We start from the raw sequence: 18,591 nt of genomic DNA, 5'->3' as shown, positions 1-18,591 counted from the left end.
AGGGGTGCCTGGGTGGTTCAGTGGGTTAAAGCCTCTGCCTTCCGTTCAGGCCCTGATCCCAGGGTCCTGGGATCAAGCCCCGCATTGCGCTCTCTGTTCAGTGAGGAACCAGCTTCCTCCTCTCTCTCTCTGCCTGCCTCTCTGCCTACTTGTGATCTCTGTCTGTCAAATAAACTATTTTTTTAATTTTTTATTTCTTTTCAGCATAACAGTATTCATTGTTTTTACACCACACCCAGTGCTCCATGCAATACGTGCTCTCCCTAATACCCACCACCTGGTTCCCCCAACCTCCTACCCCCCGACCCTTCAAAACCCTCAGGTTGTTTTTCAGAGTCCATAGTCTCTCGTGGTTCACCTCCCCTTCCAATTTCCCTCAACTCCCTTCTCCTCTCCATTTCCCCTTGTCCTCCATGTTATTTGTTATGCTCCACAAATAAGTGAAACCATATGATAATTGACTCTCTCTGCTTGACTTATTTGACTCAGCATAATCTCTTCCAGTCCCATCCATGTTGATACAAAAGTTGGGTATTCATCCTTTCTGATGGAGACATAATACTCCATAGTGTATACAGACCACATCTTCCTTATCCATTCATCCGTTGAAGGGCATCTTGGTTCTTCCCACAGTTTAGTGACCGTGGCCATTGCTGCTGTAAGCACTGGAGTACAGATGGCCCTTCTTTTCACTACATCTGTATCTTTGGGGTAAATACCCAGTAGTGCAATTGCAGGGTCATAGGGAAGCTCTATTTTTAATTTCTTGAGGAATCTCCACACTGTTCAAAGTGGCTGCACCAACTTGCATTCCCAACAACAGTGTAAGAGGGTTCCCCTTTCTCCACATCCCTCTCCAACACATGTTGTTTCCTGTCTTGCTAATTTTGGCCATTTTAACTGGTGTAAGGTGGTATCTCAATGTGGTTTTAATTTGAATCTCCCTGATGGTTGATGATGATGAACATTTTCTCATGTGTCTGATGGCCATTTGTATGTCTTCATTGGAGAAGTGTCTGTTCATATCTTCTGCCCATTTTTTTATATGATTATCTGTTTTGTGTGTGTTGAGTTTGAGGAGTTCTTTATAAATCCTAGATATCAACCTTTTGCCTGTACTGTCATTTGCAAATATCTTCCCCCATTCCCTGGGTTGTCTCTTTGTTTTGTTGACTGTTTCCTTTGCTGTGCAGAAGCTTTTGATCTTGATGAAGTCCCAAAAGTTCATTTTCGCTTTTGTTTACTTTGCCTTTGGAGACATATCTTAAAAGAAGTTGCTGTGGCTGATATTGAAGAGGCTACTGCCTATGTTCTCCTCTAGGATTCTGATGGATTCCTGTCTCACGTTGAGGTCTTTTATCCATTTTGAGTTTATCTTTGTGTACGGTGTAAGAGAATGGTGGAGTTTCATTCTTCTACATATAGCTGTCCAGTTTTCCCAGCACCATTTATTGAAGAGACTGCCTTTTTCCCACTGTATATTTTTTCCTGTTTTGTCGAAGATTAATTGACCATAGAGTTGAGGGTCCATATCTGGGCTCTCTACTCTGTTCCACTGGTCTATGTGTCTGTTTTTATGCCAGTACCATGCTGTCTTGGTGATCACAGCTTTGTAGTAAAGCTTGAAATCAGGTAACATGATGCCACCAGTTTTATTTTTGTTTTTCTAACATTTCCTTAGCGATTTGGTGTCTCTTCTGATTCCATACAAATTTTAGGATTATTTGCTCCAGCTCTTTGAAAAATACCGGTGGAATTTTGATCAGAATGGCATTAAAATTATAGATTGCTCTAGGCAGTACAGACATTTTAACAATTTAGTATAGATTGTTCTAGGCAGTATAGACATTTTAACAATTTAAATATTTTTTTCAAATTTAAATTATATAAATATATAATAAGAATTTAAAAATAAGGTAGCTGAATTACTATAAAAAAGAATAATCAAAGTTGGGTAAGCCTTAAGGATATAAAAAGATACCAATACCAAAACAGAAGTCTTTCCAAGATTTCAAAGCATTGATCCACCTTGATTTATATTAAATTAGTGAGTAAATCAAACAAAATTTAAAATTTCTGTGATTTGGTACTGATTAAAGCTTTATGAAATCATACCAAAGATCACTAATTGTTCTAATGGTATCAAAATTTAAAAATTATACCCTGGGACAAAACATCTTTTATTTTTATTATTTTAATTCTTTTTTGAGAGCAAGAGTGTGCACAAATGGGGAAGCGCAGGGAGAAAAGGAAACAGAAAATCTTTTTTTTTTTAATATTTTATTTATTTATTTGTCAGAGAGAGAGGGAGAGAGAGTGAGCACAGGCGGACAGAATGGCAGACAGAGGCAGAGGGAGAAGCAGGCTCCCTGCCAAGCAAGGAGCCCTATGTGGGACTCAATCCCAGGACGCTGGGATCATGACCTGAGCCGAAGGCAGCGGCTTAACCCACTGAGCCACCCAGGCGTCCTGGAAACAGAGAATCTTAAGCAGGCTCCACCACTCAGCACACAGCCTGATGCGCAATCAGGCTCAATCTCACAACACTGGAATCACGACCTGAGCCGAAAGCACCTAGATACTTAATTGACTGAGCCACCCATGCACACCATAACATCTAGTTAGTTTCATACTTCAGACCTAAAGACATAAACAGACTAAAAGTATAGGAATAGAAAAAGATATTCATGTAAATGGAAGTTAAAGAAAAAAAAAGCAGGGGTAGCAATACTTATATGAGACAAAATAGACTTTAAACAAAGACTGTAACAAGAGACAAAGAACATTATGTAATGGTAAAGTAATCAATCCAAGGAAAGGATGTAAGAATTGTAAATACTTGTGTACCTAATATAGGAATACCTAAATACGTAAGAGAAATAGGAACAGACATGAAGGGAGAAATTAACAGTAATACAATTAATAGTAGGGGACTTTAACATCACACTTCAATGGATAGACCATTCCTTCCATCAAGAAGGAAACTGGCTTTGAGTGACATTATACCAGATGAACTTAACAGGTATAGAGAACACTCCATTCAAAAACAGAAGAATATACATTCTTTTCAAGTACACATGGAACATTCTCTAGGATTGATCACTTTAGGCCACAAAACAAGCTTCAATAAATTTAAGAAGACTGACATAAAAATCAAGCATCTTTTCTGATCACAACAGTACGAAACTATAAATTACAAAATACATAAAAAATAAAAATACTGGGAAAAATACAATCATGTGGAGATTTGAAAACATGTTACTAAACAACCAGTATCCAATAAAGAAATCAAATAAGAAATCAAAAAACCAGGAGACAAATGAAAATGGAAATACAATGGGTCAAAATTTTTGGGATGCAACAAATGCAGTTCTAAGAAGAAAGTTTACAGAGGTATAGGTCTTACACAAGAAATAAGAAAAATTTCAAACAATCTAATCTTATACCTAAAGGAAGTAAGGAAGAAAGGAAATCAAATCAGAGTGGAAATAAGTGAAATAGAGGCTAAAAAAAAATCAATGTAACTAAGAGTGGGTCCTTGAAAAGATAAACAAAATTAATGAACTGTTATCCAGATTCATCAAGAAAAAAGGCGAGAGGACTTAATAATATCAGAAATGAGATATACTTCTTCATCAGAGAAATACAAAGGATTATAAAAGAATACTATGAGAAATTATATGGCATCAAATTGGACAACCTAGAAGAAATAAATTCATAGAAACATAGAGTATGCCAAGATTGGATAAAAAAGAAAAACTCTGGACTGATTACTATTTATTTATTTATTCAATCAGTAATCAAAAAGGTCCTAACAAACAAGTTAGGACATCAGGTGGATTCACAGGTGAATTTACCAAACATTTAAAGAATAGTTAATACCTACTCTTCTCAAACTTTTCCAAATAGATAAGATGAAGGAAAACTTCCTAAAGCATTCGACCAGGCCAGCATTAACCTGATACCAAAATCAGACAAAGACAACACAAAAAAAAGAAAAAACCACAGTCCTTTCTCTGATACAAATAGATGCAAAAATCTTTTACAAGATGTTAGCAAACAAATTTCAACAATAAAAATTTAAAATTTAAAATAAAAAATTATTTACCACCATCAAGCAGGATTTATTCTAGGGATACAAGTGTGCTCTAATACACACAAAGCAATCACCATAAGAAGTCACACTGAGAAAGCATAAAAACCATATGATCATTTTGATAGATGCAGAAAAGGCATTTGAGAAAATATAACATCCATCCATGATAAAAACTCCCAATATTATACGTTTAGGGAGATAACCTCAACATAATAAGGCCACATATGAAAAAGCCACAGCTAACATCATACGCAATGGTGAGAAACTTAGAGCTTTTCCTCTACTCTCAATTACAAGACAAGAATGCCCACTTTCATTGCTTTTATTCCACACAGCACTGGAAGTCCAGGCTGCAGTAATCAGAAAGAAAAAGAAATAGAATTCATCCAAACTGGTATGGAAGAACTTAAACTGTCACTATATAGAGCTGACATGGTAATATACATAAAAAAAACCTTAAAGACTCCATTAAAAAAGTGCTAGAACTGATAAATGAATTCAGTAAAGGTGCAGGATACAATATTAATAAAATCCATTGTATTTATATACATTAATAATGAAGTAGCAGAAGAAGAGATTAAGAGAACAGTTCCATTCACAATTGCACCAAAAAGAATAAAATACCTAGAAATAAACTTAACCAGGAGATGAAAGACCCATACTCTGTAAACTATAAAACACTGATGAAAGACATGACATTGATAACACAAAGGGAAAGACACTGCATGCTCATGGAAGAATATATTATTATTAAAATGTCCATACTACCTACCCAAAACAATCTACAAATTCAATGCATTCCCTATCAAAACACCAACAAAAAGCTAGAACAAATAATACTGAAATTTGTAGGGAACCATAAGAGATCTGAAATAGCCAAAGCAATCTTGAGAGAAGAGAACAAAGCTGGAGGGATCACAACCACAGATTTCCAGATATTCTGCAAAGCTGTAGTAATCAAAATAGTATGGTATTGGCACAAAAAGAGACATAAAGATCAATGAAACAAAACAGAGAGTCCAGAAATAAAACCATGCTTATATGGTCAATTAATCTACAACAAAGGAGGCAAGCATATACAATGGGAGAAAAGATAGTCACTTCAACAAATTGTGCTGGGAAAATGGGACAGTTACCAAAAAAGAAAGAAAGAAAGAAAAAGAAACCAGACCACTGTCTCAACCCATACACAAAAATAAACTTAAAATATCAAAATATGAGACCTTAAGAAAACATAGGCAGTAATCTCTCTGACATCATCCTTAGCAACGTTCTTCTAAATATGGCTCCTCAAGTAAGGGAAATAAAAGGAAAAATAAGGGCACCTGGGTGGCTCAGTGGGTTAAAGCTTCTGCCTTCAGCTCAGGTCATGATGTCAGGGTCCTGGGATCGAGCCCCGCATTGGTCTCTTTGCTCAGCGGGGAACCTGCTTCTTCCTCCCTCTCTGCCTACTTGTGATCTCTGTCTGTCAAATAAATAAATAAAATCTTAAAAAAAAAGAAAAGAAAAAAAAAATAAACTATTAGGCTTACATCAAAATAAAAAGCTTTTGCACAGTGAAGGAAACCATTGACAAAAAGGCAATCTACTGAATGTGAGATTTTTGCAAATGATATATCTGATAAGAGGTTAATATGCAAAATACATAAAGAACTTACACAATCTACACCAAAACCACAAGTAATCCAACTGAACAATGGGTAGAGGAGCTGAGTAGATGGGTTTTTCCAAAGAAGGCATATAAAGGCAGCAGACACATGAAAAAACACTCAACATCACTAATCACGAAGGAAATGCAAATTGAAACCACAATGAGATACCACTTTACACGTGTCAGAATGATTGGAATCAAAGAGACAAGAAACAAGTGTCGGTGAGGATGTGAAGAAAAAGAATCCCCCATGCACTGGTGGTGGTAAGTCAAGTGGGTACAGCGACTGTGGAAACCACTAAGCAGGTTCCTCAAAAATTAGAAACAGAAACACCACATGATCCAGTAATTCCACTACTAGATATTTACACAAAGAAAACGAAAACACTGATTCAAAAAGAGGTATGCACCGCTATGTTTATTGCAGCATTATTTATAGTAATCAAAATATGGAAGCAACCTGAGTCCACTGATAGATGAATGAAGATGTGGTATATATACATACAATGGAATATTACTCAGTGATAACGAATGAGATCTTGCCCTTTGCAACAATACGGATAGAGCTAGAGGGTATTAAGCTAAGTGAAATAAGTCAGACACAGAAAGACAAACACCAAATAATTTCACTTATAGGCGGAATCTTAAAAAACAAATGAATGAACAAAAAAAACAGATGCTGAGGGACGCCTGGGTGGCTCAGTTGGTTAGACGACTGCCTTCGGCTCAGGTCATGATCCTGGAGTCCCGGGATCGAGTCCCACATTGGGCTCCTAGCTCCACCGGGAGTCTGCTTCTCTCTCTGACCTTCTCCTCGCTCATGATCTCTCTCACTGTCTCTCTCTCAAATAAATAAATAAATAATCTTTAAAAAAAAAAAAAAAAAACAGATGCTGAAATACAAAGAACTGATGATTGCCAGAGGACGACAGGGAGGTGTATTTACCCCTCTGTCTCTCCTTGCCTCTCTGCCTACTTGTGATCTCTCTTTCCATTAAATAAATAAATTAAAAAAAAATATTGTGAGAACATTGCTGATAGATGGTGAGTACACTTACTGTGGTTAGCACTAATATATGCAACTGCTGAATCATGTTATACACCTGAAATGAATATAATATTTTATGCTAATTACACTTCAGTAATAATAAACAATCTGATATAAAAAATGAGCAGAGGGGGACGCCTGGGTGGCTCAGTTGGTTAAGCAGCTGCCTTCGGCTCAGGTCGTGATCCCAGCGTCCTGGGATCGAGTCCCACATCGGGCTCCTTGCTCCGCAGGGAGCCTGCTTCTCCCTCTGACTCTGCCTGCCACTCTGCCTGTGCTCGCTCTTGCTCTCTCTCTGACAAATAAATAAATAAAATCTTAAAAAAAAAAAAAATGAGCAGAGGAGTGGTGCCTGGGTGACTCAGTCAGTTAAGTGTCCGACACTTGATTTCAGCTCAGGTCATGATTTCCGGGTCCTCTGATTGAGCCCCACTGGATGTTAGGTCTGCTTAAGATTCTCTCACCCTGGGGTGCCTGGATGGCTCAGATGGTTGGACATCTCCTTCAGCTCAGGTCATGATCTCTAGGTCCTGGGATGGAGCCCCACATAGGGCTCCTGGCTGGCTCAAAGGGGAGCCTGCTTCTCCCTGTCTCTCACATGAATAAAACCTTAAAAAAAATTCTCTCTCCCTCTGCTCACATTCTTTCTCAAATAAATAAAATCTTTAAAAAAAATTGGGCAGAGAACCTGAACAGGAATTTTTCCAAAGATGCACAAATGGCCAACAGACATATGAAAAGATGCTCAACATCACTAATCATTAGGGAAATCAGAACAGCAAGGAGATAGTACTTCATAACTCTCAGAATGGCTAGTTTCAGAAAGACATGAAATAACAAGTGTTGGCAAGGATACAGAGAAAAGAAATTCTCATGCACTACTGGTGGGAATAAAAACTGGTGCAGCCATTGTTGAAAACAGCATGAAGTTTCTTCAAAAATTAAAAATAGAATATAAAAAAATAGAAATACCTACCATCTAGTAATTCTGCTACTTCATATTACCCAAAGAAAACAAACACAAAAAACTAACTTGAAAATATATGGACCCTTGCGTTTTTTTTTTTTAAAGATTTTATTTACTTATTTGAGAGAGCTAGCGAGCAAGCACATCCATGTGAAGGGGGAGGGGCAGAGGGAAAAGAAGCAGGCTCTCCCTGAGCAGGGAGTCTGATGTGGGGCTCCATCTCAGGGCCCTGAGATCATGACCTGTGCCAAAGATAGACTTTTAACCAACTGAGCCACCCAGGCACCCCCATGCACCCCTATGTTTACTGCAGCATTATTTACAATAGCCAAGGTATGGAACGAGCCAAGTATCCACCAATAGACGACTATAAAAGAATATGTAGAATATTACTATGTAGTAATATGTAGAATATATAGAATGTTACATATAAAGAATATGTAGAATAATGGTATATTACTCAGCCATGAAAAAGAATGAGATCTTGCCCTTTTCAACATGGATGGACTTAGAGGAGATTATGCTAGGTGAAATAAATCCAAGAATGGCAAATACAGTATGATTTTCCTTATATGTGAAATCTAAAAAACAAAGGAATAAACAAAACCAGAAACAGACCCACAATTTTAGAGAACAAACTTATGGTGGCCAGAGGGAGGCAGGTTGGGAGGACAGGCACAATGGGTGAAGAGAAGTGGGAGGTAAGTTTCCAGTTACGGAATGAATAATTCTCTGAGCTGAAAGGTACAGCATGGAATACAGTCAATGGTACTGTAATAGTGAGAGGTGGTAGCTATACTTGTGAGCACAACATAATGAATAGAATTGTCAATTTAAGAAAATTCTGGAAAGCTTTATTATTTCATTATGAAATGAGGCATGGGTACCTGGATGGCTTAGTCATTTAAGCATCTGCCTTTAGCTCAGATGGCAGATCCCTAGGGATCCGGGGATAGAGCCCCACATCCAGCTCCTTGCTCACTGGGGACCCTGATTTTCCCTCTCCCTACCGCTCCCCCTGCTTGTGCTTTTTCTGTCAAATAAATACATAAAATCTTAAGGGGGAAAAAAAAAAGAGGAAACAGAGGCTCAGCGAAATTAAAGTGGCTCGCCTGGGATTACCAAGGTAAGTGGTAGTGCCAGAATTTACACCTTGGTTTATAAACCTAGTGATTACATCTATCGTATGAATTCATATACTAAAGCACATTGTACATTTTTGTAAAACGATTTAAACTGTTTAGTAAAGAAGCTGGGTTTTATTTTTCAATTGGGGTAAATTATATGTGGATTTTCTCACCATACAAAAAATGTGTAATGTCTTAGTGATGAAATTATTCACATTTGTTGAAAACATCAGGGTATTTGTTGATGTACTTGAGTTGCTGAATAGGAAACATTTGTCCTCGGTGCTGTGCCATAATAAATCTGTTTCCATGGGTGAAACACACTTTGGTTGAGCCTATTTTGCTTGATTAGATCCCACTGTTTCTCTCTCCAGGAACTCCTCTGAAGGTCAGTTTCAGGCAGCAGGTGATGAGATACAACTGAAACGTAGAACACACTTTCCCGAAACGCAAAAATGTTTTGTCAAGGTATAATAAGCGTTAATCCCCAAATGAAACGGATAACAAGAGGAGATGGTTGTCATCTTCATCAAGTACCTTGGCTTGTTCACCTCTTCGAGAAAACCAAGAGGTAAGAGGCGAAAGAAGCCAAATCTCGAAAAGCGCTTTTCCCTAGCAAACCAGCACCGCTGCTCCCGGCTCCCACAGGTCAGTTACAGGAGCCTCCGTGCCCGCTCTCCGCCTCAGTGGTCTGACCGCCGAGAGGAGGCTGTAAGACCGGCCGCCCGTTGAACAAACTCGAGTCCCTTAGAGACACGTCTCCAAGGAGACAGGGTGTCAGTGAGTCGCACCCGGTACTTTTGGCTCCCACATACTCTGACTGGGACCTCTCTTCCCTCAACCTCTGCCACCAACGCCGTCAGCAAAGCTAGAACCTCCTTGTCACCCCGCCACCACACTTTTATAAACTCCCTCAAGCACCTGACTTCCCTCACCAGTCCTCGTCAGGGTTCCCCCTCGGGTATCGGCGGCTAATAACAAACTTTTCTTTTTACCTCTCCTAAGTTGGCCTCTCGGAGAGGAAGGAGAAAACGGGCGTCCACTCGCGCTCGGGTCCCTTAGCTACTTGCCCACAGTCCGCTCCGCCCCTTCTCGCTCCCTTCCACCCTCGCTCAGACTCCGCTCCCCCAGAGGGTGAGGCGCTGGAACCTAACGCGCAGGAAGAGCGCGCATGCGCGCCGCGGGTGGAGCCGCTGGGCAAAGAACCGGAAACTTAAGAGACAAAGTTCCGAGCCCCGCCCCCCGCCGCGCTGCCCCACCGTCTGGCCCCGCGGACCCACGAACGGACAGACCCACGCACGCACGAAAATCTGCCCCGCTCCTGAGAGCGCCATGTCTGGTTCCTCCAGCGTTGCCGCTATGAAGAAAGTGGTTCAACAGCTTCGGCTGGAAGCCGGGCTCAACCGCGTGAAGGTGAGCGGGGGCGGGCGGCCGAGGGGGAGGGGAGGGCGGAGGCGGAGGGTAGGATCGGGCGGCCGAGGTGGCTGGGATCCGCGGCGCTGGAGTCCTGCTCCCGCTTGGCTTGGGGAGGGCGCGCGCTCGGCGGCGAGGATCCGGGAGCGGCCAACTTTAGAGAAGTGGCGGCGCGGGTTGGCGCCGTGGCTTCGGGGGTTGCTTAGTGCGCCCTTCCGCGGCCAGGGCTTTCCAAGGCGGCTGGTCCCAGGGCTGAAAGGCGGCTGGTCCCGGGGCTGAAAGGCGGCTTTCCGCATTCCGGTCGCCCTTCTCTCTCCCTCCCTCTGCAGTGACTCGGTGGCTGGCTTGGGCAACAGCTGCTCCTCCGAGCGCCGTCCGCGCCCTTCCAGTCGTTAGCTTACCAGACTCCACCCTTTCTTTTCACTGGACAGTTTTATCTGATTTTTAATTTAGAACAGAATCTGTTTTCAAGTTAGAACGCTCCCAAACCCTCTACTTTTAATACTAGATTCTTACCTCCCGCTCTTCTTACCCATCGAACACAGACTTGAAAACGAATTTTTGCAAACACAAACTTCAGGTTAAAGAAGCACGTTTGTTTTCAAAACGTCCCCAGTGCCCCAGTTACCACTGGTGCCCTGTACAGCCTCGTACAAAGCGTGCATTTCATACCTATTTGGCACAGTTTGACCTTGGGAGTATCTGCTAGTTTGCATATCTTACTGATTAGGGTGGACAAGTTTTACTTGTTTTGCCGTCTGGGTAACACTGACCTTAGGGATTTACTTTGGGGAAAAAGAAACCTTTTGTGTGTGTTGGTAGGATAACCTGACGTTGAAATGCTATTCCAAACTTTCTCCTGATTTTTAAAATCAGTAGATTGGCCTCTTTCTGGAGGAGGTTAGCTTACAAGTGAAACACTCCTTGTAATTAAGAAACAGAAGAATATAAATCATGCACTCCGTTGAAAGAAATAGCCAATTTCCAAGATGACTTGATTATGTACTAGAGGCTAGTGTTTACTTCTCTCTGAAGTGTTCTGTGGAGTAAGCTGCCTCCCATTTACCTATTTCCTTAAATAGAAATGTCAGGGACCTAGCATACTCAGTTGTGGTCACCTCAGGACGGAAGGGAAATTCCCATCAGTTTTGGTGTGGGATTCCCCTCCCATCCTGGGCTTAATTGCTGTAGACTCCGTTGCTGTTTGGAATCCATTTCTCTCATATCCAGATTACTTAACTCATCCCTGTGGTTTATGGTCAGTCTTGGCTGGATTTAACTCTGAAATCGAAATCAAAAGTTTAACCTTTACATTATCATTCAGGTGTGCCTTTATCATAGTTGGAGTGGCTCAGGAAAGAAAAATTGTGGGGTGGGGCATAAAAAGGGGGACTGGTTGAAAGAAGTTAAGTGTTCAGTAGGGGTACTTAGTCCTTGTCTCGAAGTGAAATGGAAGCCCTCAGAGTACTATGAGGGTTTCACTATGAAAAACCCAGCTTCTCCAGTAACTCTCTGCAGAGTGATGCCTGCTTCCTATACTTCAGTTCTTCAGGAGGCTTCTGCTCAGGAGCCTTAATGCCACCATAGGTGATTTGGTTTTAGAGTTCTAGTTCATCTGCAAGGGGCTGTAGCAAAGAACGGAGTGAATCCTGCTGTGGAACTTTCAGTGAGCTTTTCTTTAAATCCGTTGTAACGTGTAGTTAGTTTGATTTTATTTTCTGTACCTATTTTATCTATGACTCTGTGCTAGATGCTTTTTTGGGTGATCTTTAACTAGCACAGTTTATTGTTAAACCTTTGTTTGAGTACTCTTGATAGAGATTTTCACAAACGCTTGACAAATCCTACCATATGTAGTGTGACCATACATTGTATAGCCAACGCAGGACACTTCTGAGAGTGAAAGAGGGCACTAATAATTCTGCCAGGATTATAGGGTTTCAACATCCTGGATGGTGAATATTATAATGCTTTCGGGGCTGGCAGCTTGTTTGACTTTTAGAGCCTTTGTCTTAGTTCTCCTCACTGCTTAGAATTCTGATTGGTTTCTCACATATTTATTTACCTGGCTGTTTGTCTTGCCATTAAGATCTCAGTTTAAATGTCACCTCCCCAGAGACTCCTTCCCTTAAGGCACGATCTAACCACTCTTTACCAAAGAGTTCCTTGTCTGTGTTTTCCTCTGAACTGTCTGTCACCTCCATAACAAGGACCTGGCTGTTCTTGGTATTCTCAGTGCCTAGAGTATATTTGGTTCATACTAGCACTTGAGAAGTTTGTGAAAGGGAATTAGTTAAGTTGGAGCCTGCCTCCCCTTTAGGCAGAAAGTTAATAGATACTTTATCCTTACTGCTAGTTAACTTGAATGAAACCAAGTTTTAAGATTGTGCAGAAGATACCATGCATACCCCCCACTTTAGCTATACCTTCTTTTGGTGGGTAAACAGGGTGGCCATTTTTTGTAGCACTTGGTACCAGGTATTTACATACCACTTTACACAGTTGCTAAATAAACCTATGGAACTCATTAGAACTCTGGACTATTGGATAGGCCAAACATACAGCTAGGTTTCAGATTTGAGATTCATCTCAGGATCATGTATCTTTTTACTAGGTAGATGTCTGGGCTACAGCAGTAATCTGCAGGATTTCTTCTTATAGAGAAGTGTGATGCTCTCACCTCCCTTTCAAAGGCAAATGCCCAGCTGTACTGGACACCTGCTCTCACCCTCCTTGGGGACAGTTGAAACTAAAATGATTATTTTTCCCATCTTCCTGAAACCTCAAGACTGAGGATATTATATTCATTTGGGGCATCTTTTAGTTATTCTTGTTCTACATCTGAACCATTCAGTTCTTTGTTTTGGTATCCTATATCACCTTATGAGGATATATACAAATAGTAGACGTTTAAGTGATACTTAAGTCCCATTTGAGTGGCATTGCATATGTGTATGAAAATAGTTAAAATAGTTAAAAGCAAATACCTTGCTTTTTAAAGACAGGCGCTGCTAGTGAAGTTATTAAAATAATTCGAAGTTTGCTATCAGCCTTTCAGTCGCATGACACTAAGCAGAAAGCTGTCACAGTTTTGTAACCTCAAACAGCAGATGGTACATAATACCAAAACAATGAACGGAATGGTTCAGATTTAGAACATAATGTTCACGGTAGCATTTTTCCAATAATATTGCTTTCAAGACAAAGTAACGGTTGGCTAGAACTTTAACACATTTTTTATCGAACGTTCTGTTTTTAATAAAAAGCAACGTGTTGAGTAGCCTGAAGGTGGAATACCTCTGAAGTTTATTAATAAACTAGAAAGACAGGTTTTATTTTGCACATATACTTAGATCATTTGATGCTTTTAATAAGCAAGCAAAAGAAAACCTACTATAAACTAATTCTCTGTACATGTAGTGTTTTGAGTATGAGCTCAATATATATACAACTGTTGACCTTCATTTAGTATATATCTTCTTTTGACCTAGTAAAATGTTTACATGGGTGCCTGGCTGGATCAAAATCTTTTTAAAATAAAAAAGAAAAGTGTTTATTGCAAGTATTTCAGGGATTTGAAAAAACCTTCATTAAAACCTTATCAGCTCTTCCCACTACCCTCTCTCCTTTGGTCTTTTGCAGGTTTCCCAGGCAGCTGCAGATCTGAAACAATTCTGTCTGCAGAATGCCCAACACGACCCCCTGCTAACTGGTGTGTCTTCAAGTACGAACCCATTCAGACCCCAGAAAGTCTGTTCCTTTTTGTAGTAAAATAAATCTTTGGGATGGTAAGTTTCCCTAAATATTTAGAGTTTTTTAAAAAAAATCTGCAGTGTTTATGGGGATTTTTAAATACTACCAACTGATTTGGATTAATTCTGATGTCATTCCTCTAATAGAACCCAGCTATAGTGCAGCATAGCAAAGAATTAGGAGTTGGGAATGCAAGAGAAAATCAAGAGATGGTTGAATAAACTGACATGGTGTCAACATTTGTAGTGGGGAATAACAGATTTTACTCTTTATTCTTGTTAAGTAAAGTAAAGATAAAAGGAGGTAAATGAAGTGTATGAGTTCATGGTGGTAGGCAGTGGATATGATTTCATAAGATTAAGAAACTAAAGAATTTGCCGGTTTAAGGCACGTGTCTATGTATCAATCTTTACTTTCCAGATCAAATGTCAGTGTGTGCAAAAATGTATAATGTTAACCAAGAGAGATGTGACCAAAAAACATGCTGTGGAGAATTTAAAATGTAATGCAAGGGTGCTGCCTTTTATAAATACATGGCACTTTAGTCAGAGATTTACTCACTAGTACTGACCTATGAGAAGCAATTTTAAAGAAGTGCTATAAAAAAAAGAAAAAAAGGCTGTGTGGCACACACCCTTTACAAACATTCTAACTCCTCAAAGTTCAGGAAGCTGCTTCTTAAAATACCATGTTACAGAATTGTGCCCTCCCTCATTAAGCTGTGTAGATTTGGTACTATAAAGGAAGGCAGCATGTTTCCAATAAATAAAATGGTTAAATTGGTTAAGATTTTGAAACACCAGAAACCACCTTTGAGTATCAGGTTTTCCATGAGGAAGTAATTCTTATTAACAGCTTAACACATTCATTTTGAATAACTAATAGTTCGTTGCCTCTAGCAATATTAATTCTTCATGGCAGTTTTTGGAAATTTCATATTTTTATGGCTTATAAAATATTCTTTTTTTAACCTCTTTTCCCTTTGTATTTACTTTACAAAGTGGTTTGTTTTCATTTGATATAAAATACTGTTAAGCCTGGCTTCTTATCTGGGTCTTAACAGTTTCGTTTTACAAAAGTTTACAGATGGGTGTTTAAATGACTTGCTCAAAGTTATAAATATAGCTAGGATAGGAACCCAAGTTTCAAAGTAAAATAATTGCTACTAATCCTGGCAGTATAATAAAATAAGTTTGTAGATAAGATTTGAAACACCTTAGTCCAGGAAAAGGACATTTGGATGTAATAGTATTTCTGCTTAAACCTCACTATCTGCAAATCCCCTTGTTCACATGCAGATTCTCAATAGGTCTGAATTCTAGGGGTGAAGTATTTCTTACAGACTTCCAGGTTATATGGATGCTGCTGGTCCTGGGTGGCCCTTAGTGAAATGGCCTGGATGCAAAGAATCTACATTCAGTCTTTATTTTCACATCTTTTAAAAATATATAGCTTTTATAATTTAAATTAAGATAGTGTAGCTAATTTAGCAATAGGTAGAGTACAAGAATTATAGAAATTACCATGATCACACAATCACTGTTAATATTATAATAGATCATAATAGAATATATTATAATAGATTAGATTTTAAGAGGAAGAAATATTTATGGGCTGGTTTACAAACACTGAGGATCATAGTATGTACGATTTTTATTCTGTTTTTAAAAACCACTTGAATTTTCTTATTTCATTATTTGCATTAAAAATTCTTTGTAGGGGCGCCTGGGTGGCTCAGTGGGTTAAGCTTCTGCCTTCGGCTTAGGTCATGATCTCAGGGTTCTGGGATCGAGTCCCACATCGGGCTCTCTGCTTGGCAGGGAGCCTGCTTTGTCCCCTCTCTCTCTCTCTCTGTCTGCCACTCTGCCTACTTGTGATTTCTCTCTGTCAAATAAATAAATATCTTAAAAAAAAAATTCTTTGTAAATGAGATTTTCAGTTGTTGTATTATAACTTAAACATCATTAAATGTTGAGGTTTCCAAGCTTGAAGCTACATTGAGGCAAATATCTTGGTCTTCCTATGTGTAGTTTACCTCTTTCAGATAAATTTCTAAAAATAAAATTATTTAGGGATGACTGGGTGGCTCATTTGCAAACTTCTGACTCTTGATCTTGGCCCAGGTCATGAACTCAGCTTTGTGGGAGGCCCAAGAGTAGTTGGCCTGTCCTTCTCCCTCTGCTCTCCTCCCCTGGCTTATGCGCTCTCTCTCTCAAATAAAATCTTTAAAAAAAGCAAAAAAAAAGGAAAATTATTCAATAAAGGATGACAATTAAAATTTAGTAACACTTCATAACTAGGAGCAGGCTTTCCACCTGAACCTTGAGAATGCTCTTTTGTTGAGCTCTTGCTAAACAGTTCTCAGGCTGTTCCTTATTTTCTGCCTATCTAGTTTTTAAAATTTGCCCTAATTCAGATGTTAATTGAAGCTAAACATTTTGTTTTTTCACCACTGATTCTGTTTAAGCTTCTTGAACATTTTTGTTTTGAAATTTTCAAGTAAGTAGAACCATGTATCAAAAAGAAATTTTAAAAAAGATAAACCTTTTCTCCCCTTCCATATAGATGTTACTCTCTTTTAAGAAATAACTACTATTTTGTTTTTGAGATTTGTGTTGATCCATGTAAATTGTTTTACCTGCTATAGAGTATTCAACAATATGTATCAACCCTGGTTTATTTATCTATTCCCTTATTGAGTTACATTTAAGCTAGTTCTAGTTCTTTGCTATTAAAACACCACTACAGTCAATATCTGTGTACGTGTTTTTCTTTTATGTATAGGTTTATCTAGGTAAATGGAAGTGAGACTGCATCTTTCCTTAGTAGATATAGCCAGACTCCTCTCATCATTGCCAACTGCTCATTTTCTAGGGATGTTCGGATTTTTCTGAATTTGAGAGTTTTATATTAACTTTTTAAAAATTAGGACATAGAGTATCTTTGGGAGTGATCTTGGCAAGTTAGTCTTTAAAAGTCTGTTATTTATAAACCAGAAGTGATTTGTACTTCAGGGTGGTTATGAAAATTAAGAGGAAGTTACATTTTATATACCACAGAAATCTCCTGTTTTATCATTTCCCCCCTAGAAACCTTGAGATGGGTCTGCCTTTAACAAAACAAACAAGGGGCATCTGGGTGGCTCAGTGGGTTAAGCCTCTGCCTTCAGCTCAGGTCATGATCCCAGGGTCCTGGAATCGAGCCCCCTATTGGGCTCTCTGCTTGGCAGGGAGCCTGCCTCCACCTCTCTCTTTTCCTGCCTCTCTGCCTACTTGTAATCTCTGTCTGTCAAGTAAATAAATAAAATCTGTAAAAAACAGACAAAACAAAACAAAACAAACCAGGCTTAGTTTGGGGCACCTGGGTAGCTCAGTCATTCTGATCTCATGGGTCTTGAGATCAAGCCCAAAGTCAGAGTCACTTGGATAGTATCCCCAATGGCCACACACACACCAGTGCTCACTCTCTAATAAATCTTTTAAAAAATAAGACAGGCTTAGTTTAATTGAAAGCACTTTATAAGCTGACATGTAAACAAATGTCCTTAAAGTAATAGAAAATGTATTACTTTTCAGAAGAAACTATTGTGCTTTGGTACTTTACCCTAATTCACTCTTTTCTTTTCCATTTCAGGTTTTCTAGACCACTTTTCATGAACCAGTGACTATTCAAAGGAGAACTAAATTTGAAGCCTGTACAAAAAGCTTATCCCTGTAACACGTGCCATACTATATAAACTTTTACTTTTGTCAGTCCTTAACATCTACCTCTCTGAATTCTCATAAATTTCTATTTCATAAGGGTAATTGTTTTATATACACTGGCAGCAGCATACAATAAAATACTTAGTATAAAAGTTTTTTGGTTAATTGCTGGTATTAAATAGGCTATGTATTAATTTATTTTGAATACCTAAGATAAATGACAATTTCCCATTGTTATTAAGAAGGGGTTAAATTTTAGTGCATTTTCTTACCAACTCATCTCACAAAAATTTATGCCATACATTTATTTGAAAGACTGTAGGGAAGTTGCAAGGTCAGGAGGAAGCTGATGATACTAGTTCCTACTCATGAGTTATTTGCAGGATAAACTTTGTTTTAATAAATTCCTAAACTCTAGGGTGTATTACCATTACACCTAAAAGTGAATTACTTCTTAATAGATTGCTCTCCTAATTAGGACAGTAAAGACTGGACATAGGAATGCCATTAAAAGATGTTAAGAAAAACATCACAGTTTCAAACATTTCTTGAATGGAATACTATAGTACAATGTAGTAAGGTACAAAGGACCAAGAAAAGAACCACAATTTAGCTTCAGTAATTTGCAACTGTTAAGTCCTTGGTAAACCATATTGCTTTAAAATTTTTACCATTCTGAAAGGCTTAAGGAAATATTAAAACATTCCACTTGGCCTCCTAGTATATAGTCATGCAAGAAACAAAGTTATGTGCCAGGTCCAAGATTAGTCTGCTAGAAAATCATTGGGTTAGTGTCTACCAAGAACTATTCTATTTTCTCTCCAGACCACAT

At 38.9% G+C, this 18,591-nt stretch overlaps 2 protein-coding genes across 6 annotated transcripts in view; one reads left to right on the top strand and one right to left on the bottom strand.

The window, feature by feature from the left end:
• The window catches only part of SPATA1 (spermatogenesis associated 1), a 60,223-nt gene extending 50,152 nt beyond the window's left edge, over positions 1-10,071 (bottom strand). The window contains exons 1-2 of one of the 5 annotated variants that reach the window (XM_045064785.1): positions 9,885-10,071; positions 9,063-9,309 (exon numbers count right to left, since the gene is read on the bottom strand). In XM_045064785.1, coding sequence (XP_044920720.1) covers positions 9,063-9,200 — 138 coding nt within the window. In that variant the 5' untranslated portion in view covers positions 9,201-9,309; positions 9,885-10,071. The remainder of the gene's footprint in view (positions 1-9,062; positions 9,310-9,884) is intronic. The other 4 variants (XM_013056214.2, XM_013056212.2, XM_045064786.1 and 1 more) reach the window with 4 other exon arrangements.
• A 21-nt stretch (positions 10,072-10,092) lies between these two features.
• Positions 10,093-17,911, top strand: GNG5 (G protein subunit gamma 5). Its single transcript, XM_004752692.3, has 3 exons — positions 10,093-10,302; positions 13,945-14,090; positions 17,689-17,911. The coding sequence occupies exons 1-2, from the start codon at positions 10,222-10,224 to the stop codon at positions 14,068-14,070; spliced, it is 207 nt and encodes a 68-aa protein (XP_004752749.1). The 5' UTR covers positions 10,093-10,221; the 3' UTR covers positions 14,071-14,090; positions 17,689-17,911.
• The last annotated feature ends 680 nt before the right edge of the window (positions 17,912-18,591 follow it).

The sequence above is a fragment of the Mustela putorius genome, unplaced genomic scaffold, assembly GCF_011764305.1.
Source record: "Mustela putorius furo isolate JIRA1106 unplaced genomic scaffold, ASM1176430v1.1 tig00003853_pilon_pilon_pilon, whole genome shotgun sequence".
Lineage (NCBI taxonomy): Eukaryota > Metazoa > Chordata > Mammalia > Carnivora > Mustelidae > Mustela > Mustela putorius.
The sequence above is the reverse complement of the archived record's forward strand: the minus strand, read 5'-3'. Positions and strand labels throughout refer to the sequence as shown.

Excerpts from the sequence above, each read along its gene's own strand:
- GNG5 (XM_004752692.3), top strand. The coding sequence starts at position 10,222 with ATGTCTGGTTCCTCCAGCGTTGCCGCTATGAAGAAAGTGGTTCAACAG. Across the intron at positions 10,303-13,944 it reads CCGGGCTCAACCGCGTGAAG|GTTTCCCAGGCAGCTGCAGA; the intron begins GTGAGCGGGGGC and ends GGTCTTTTGCAG.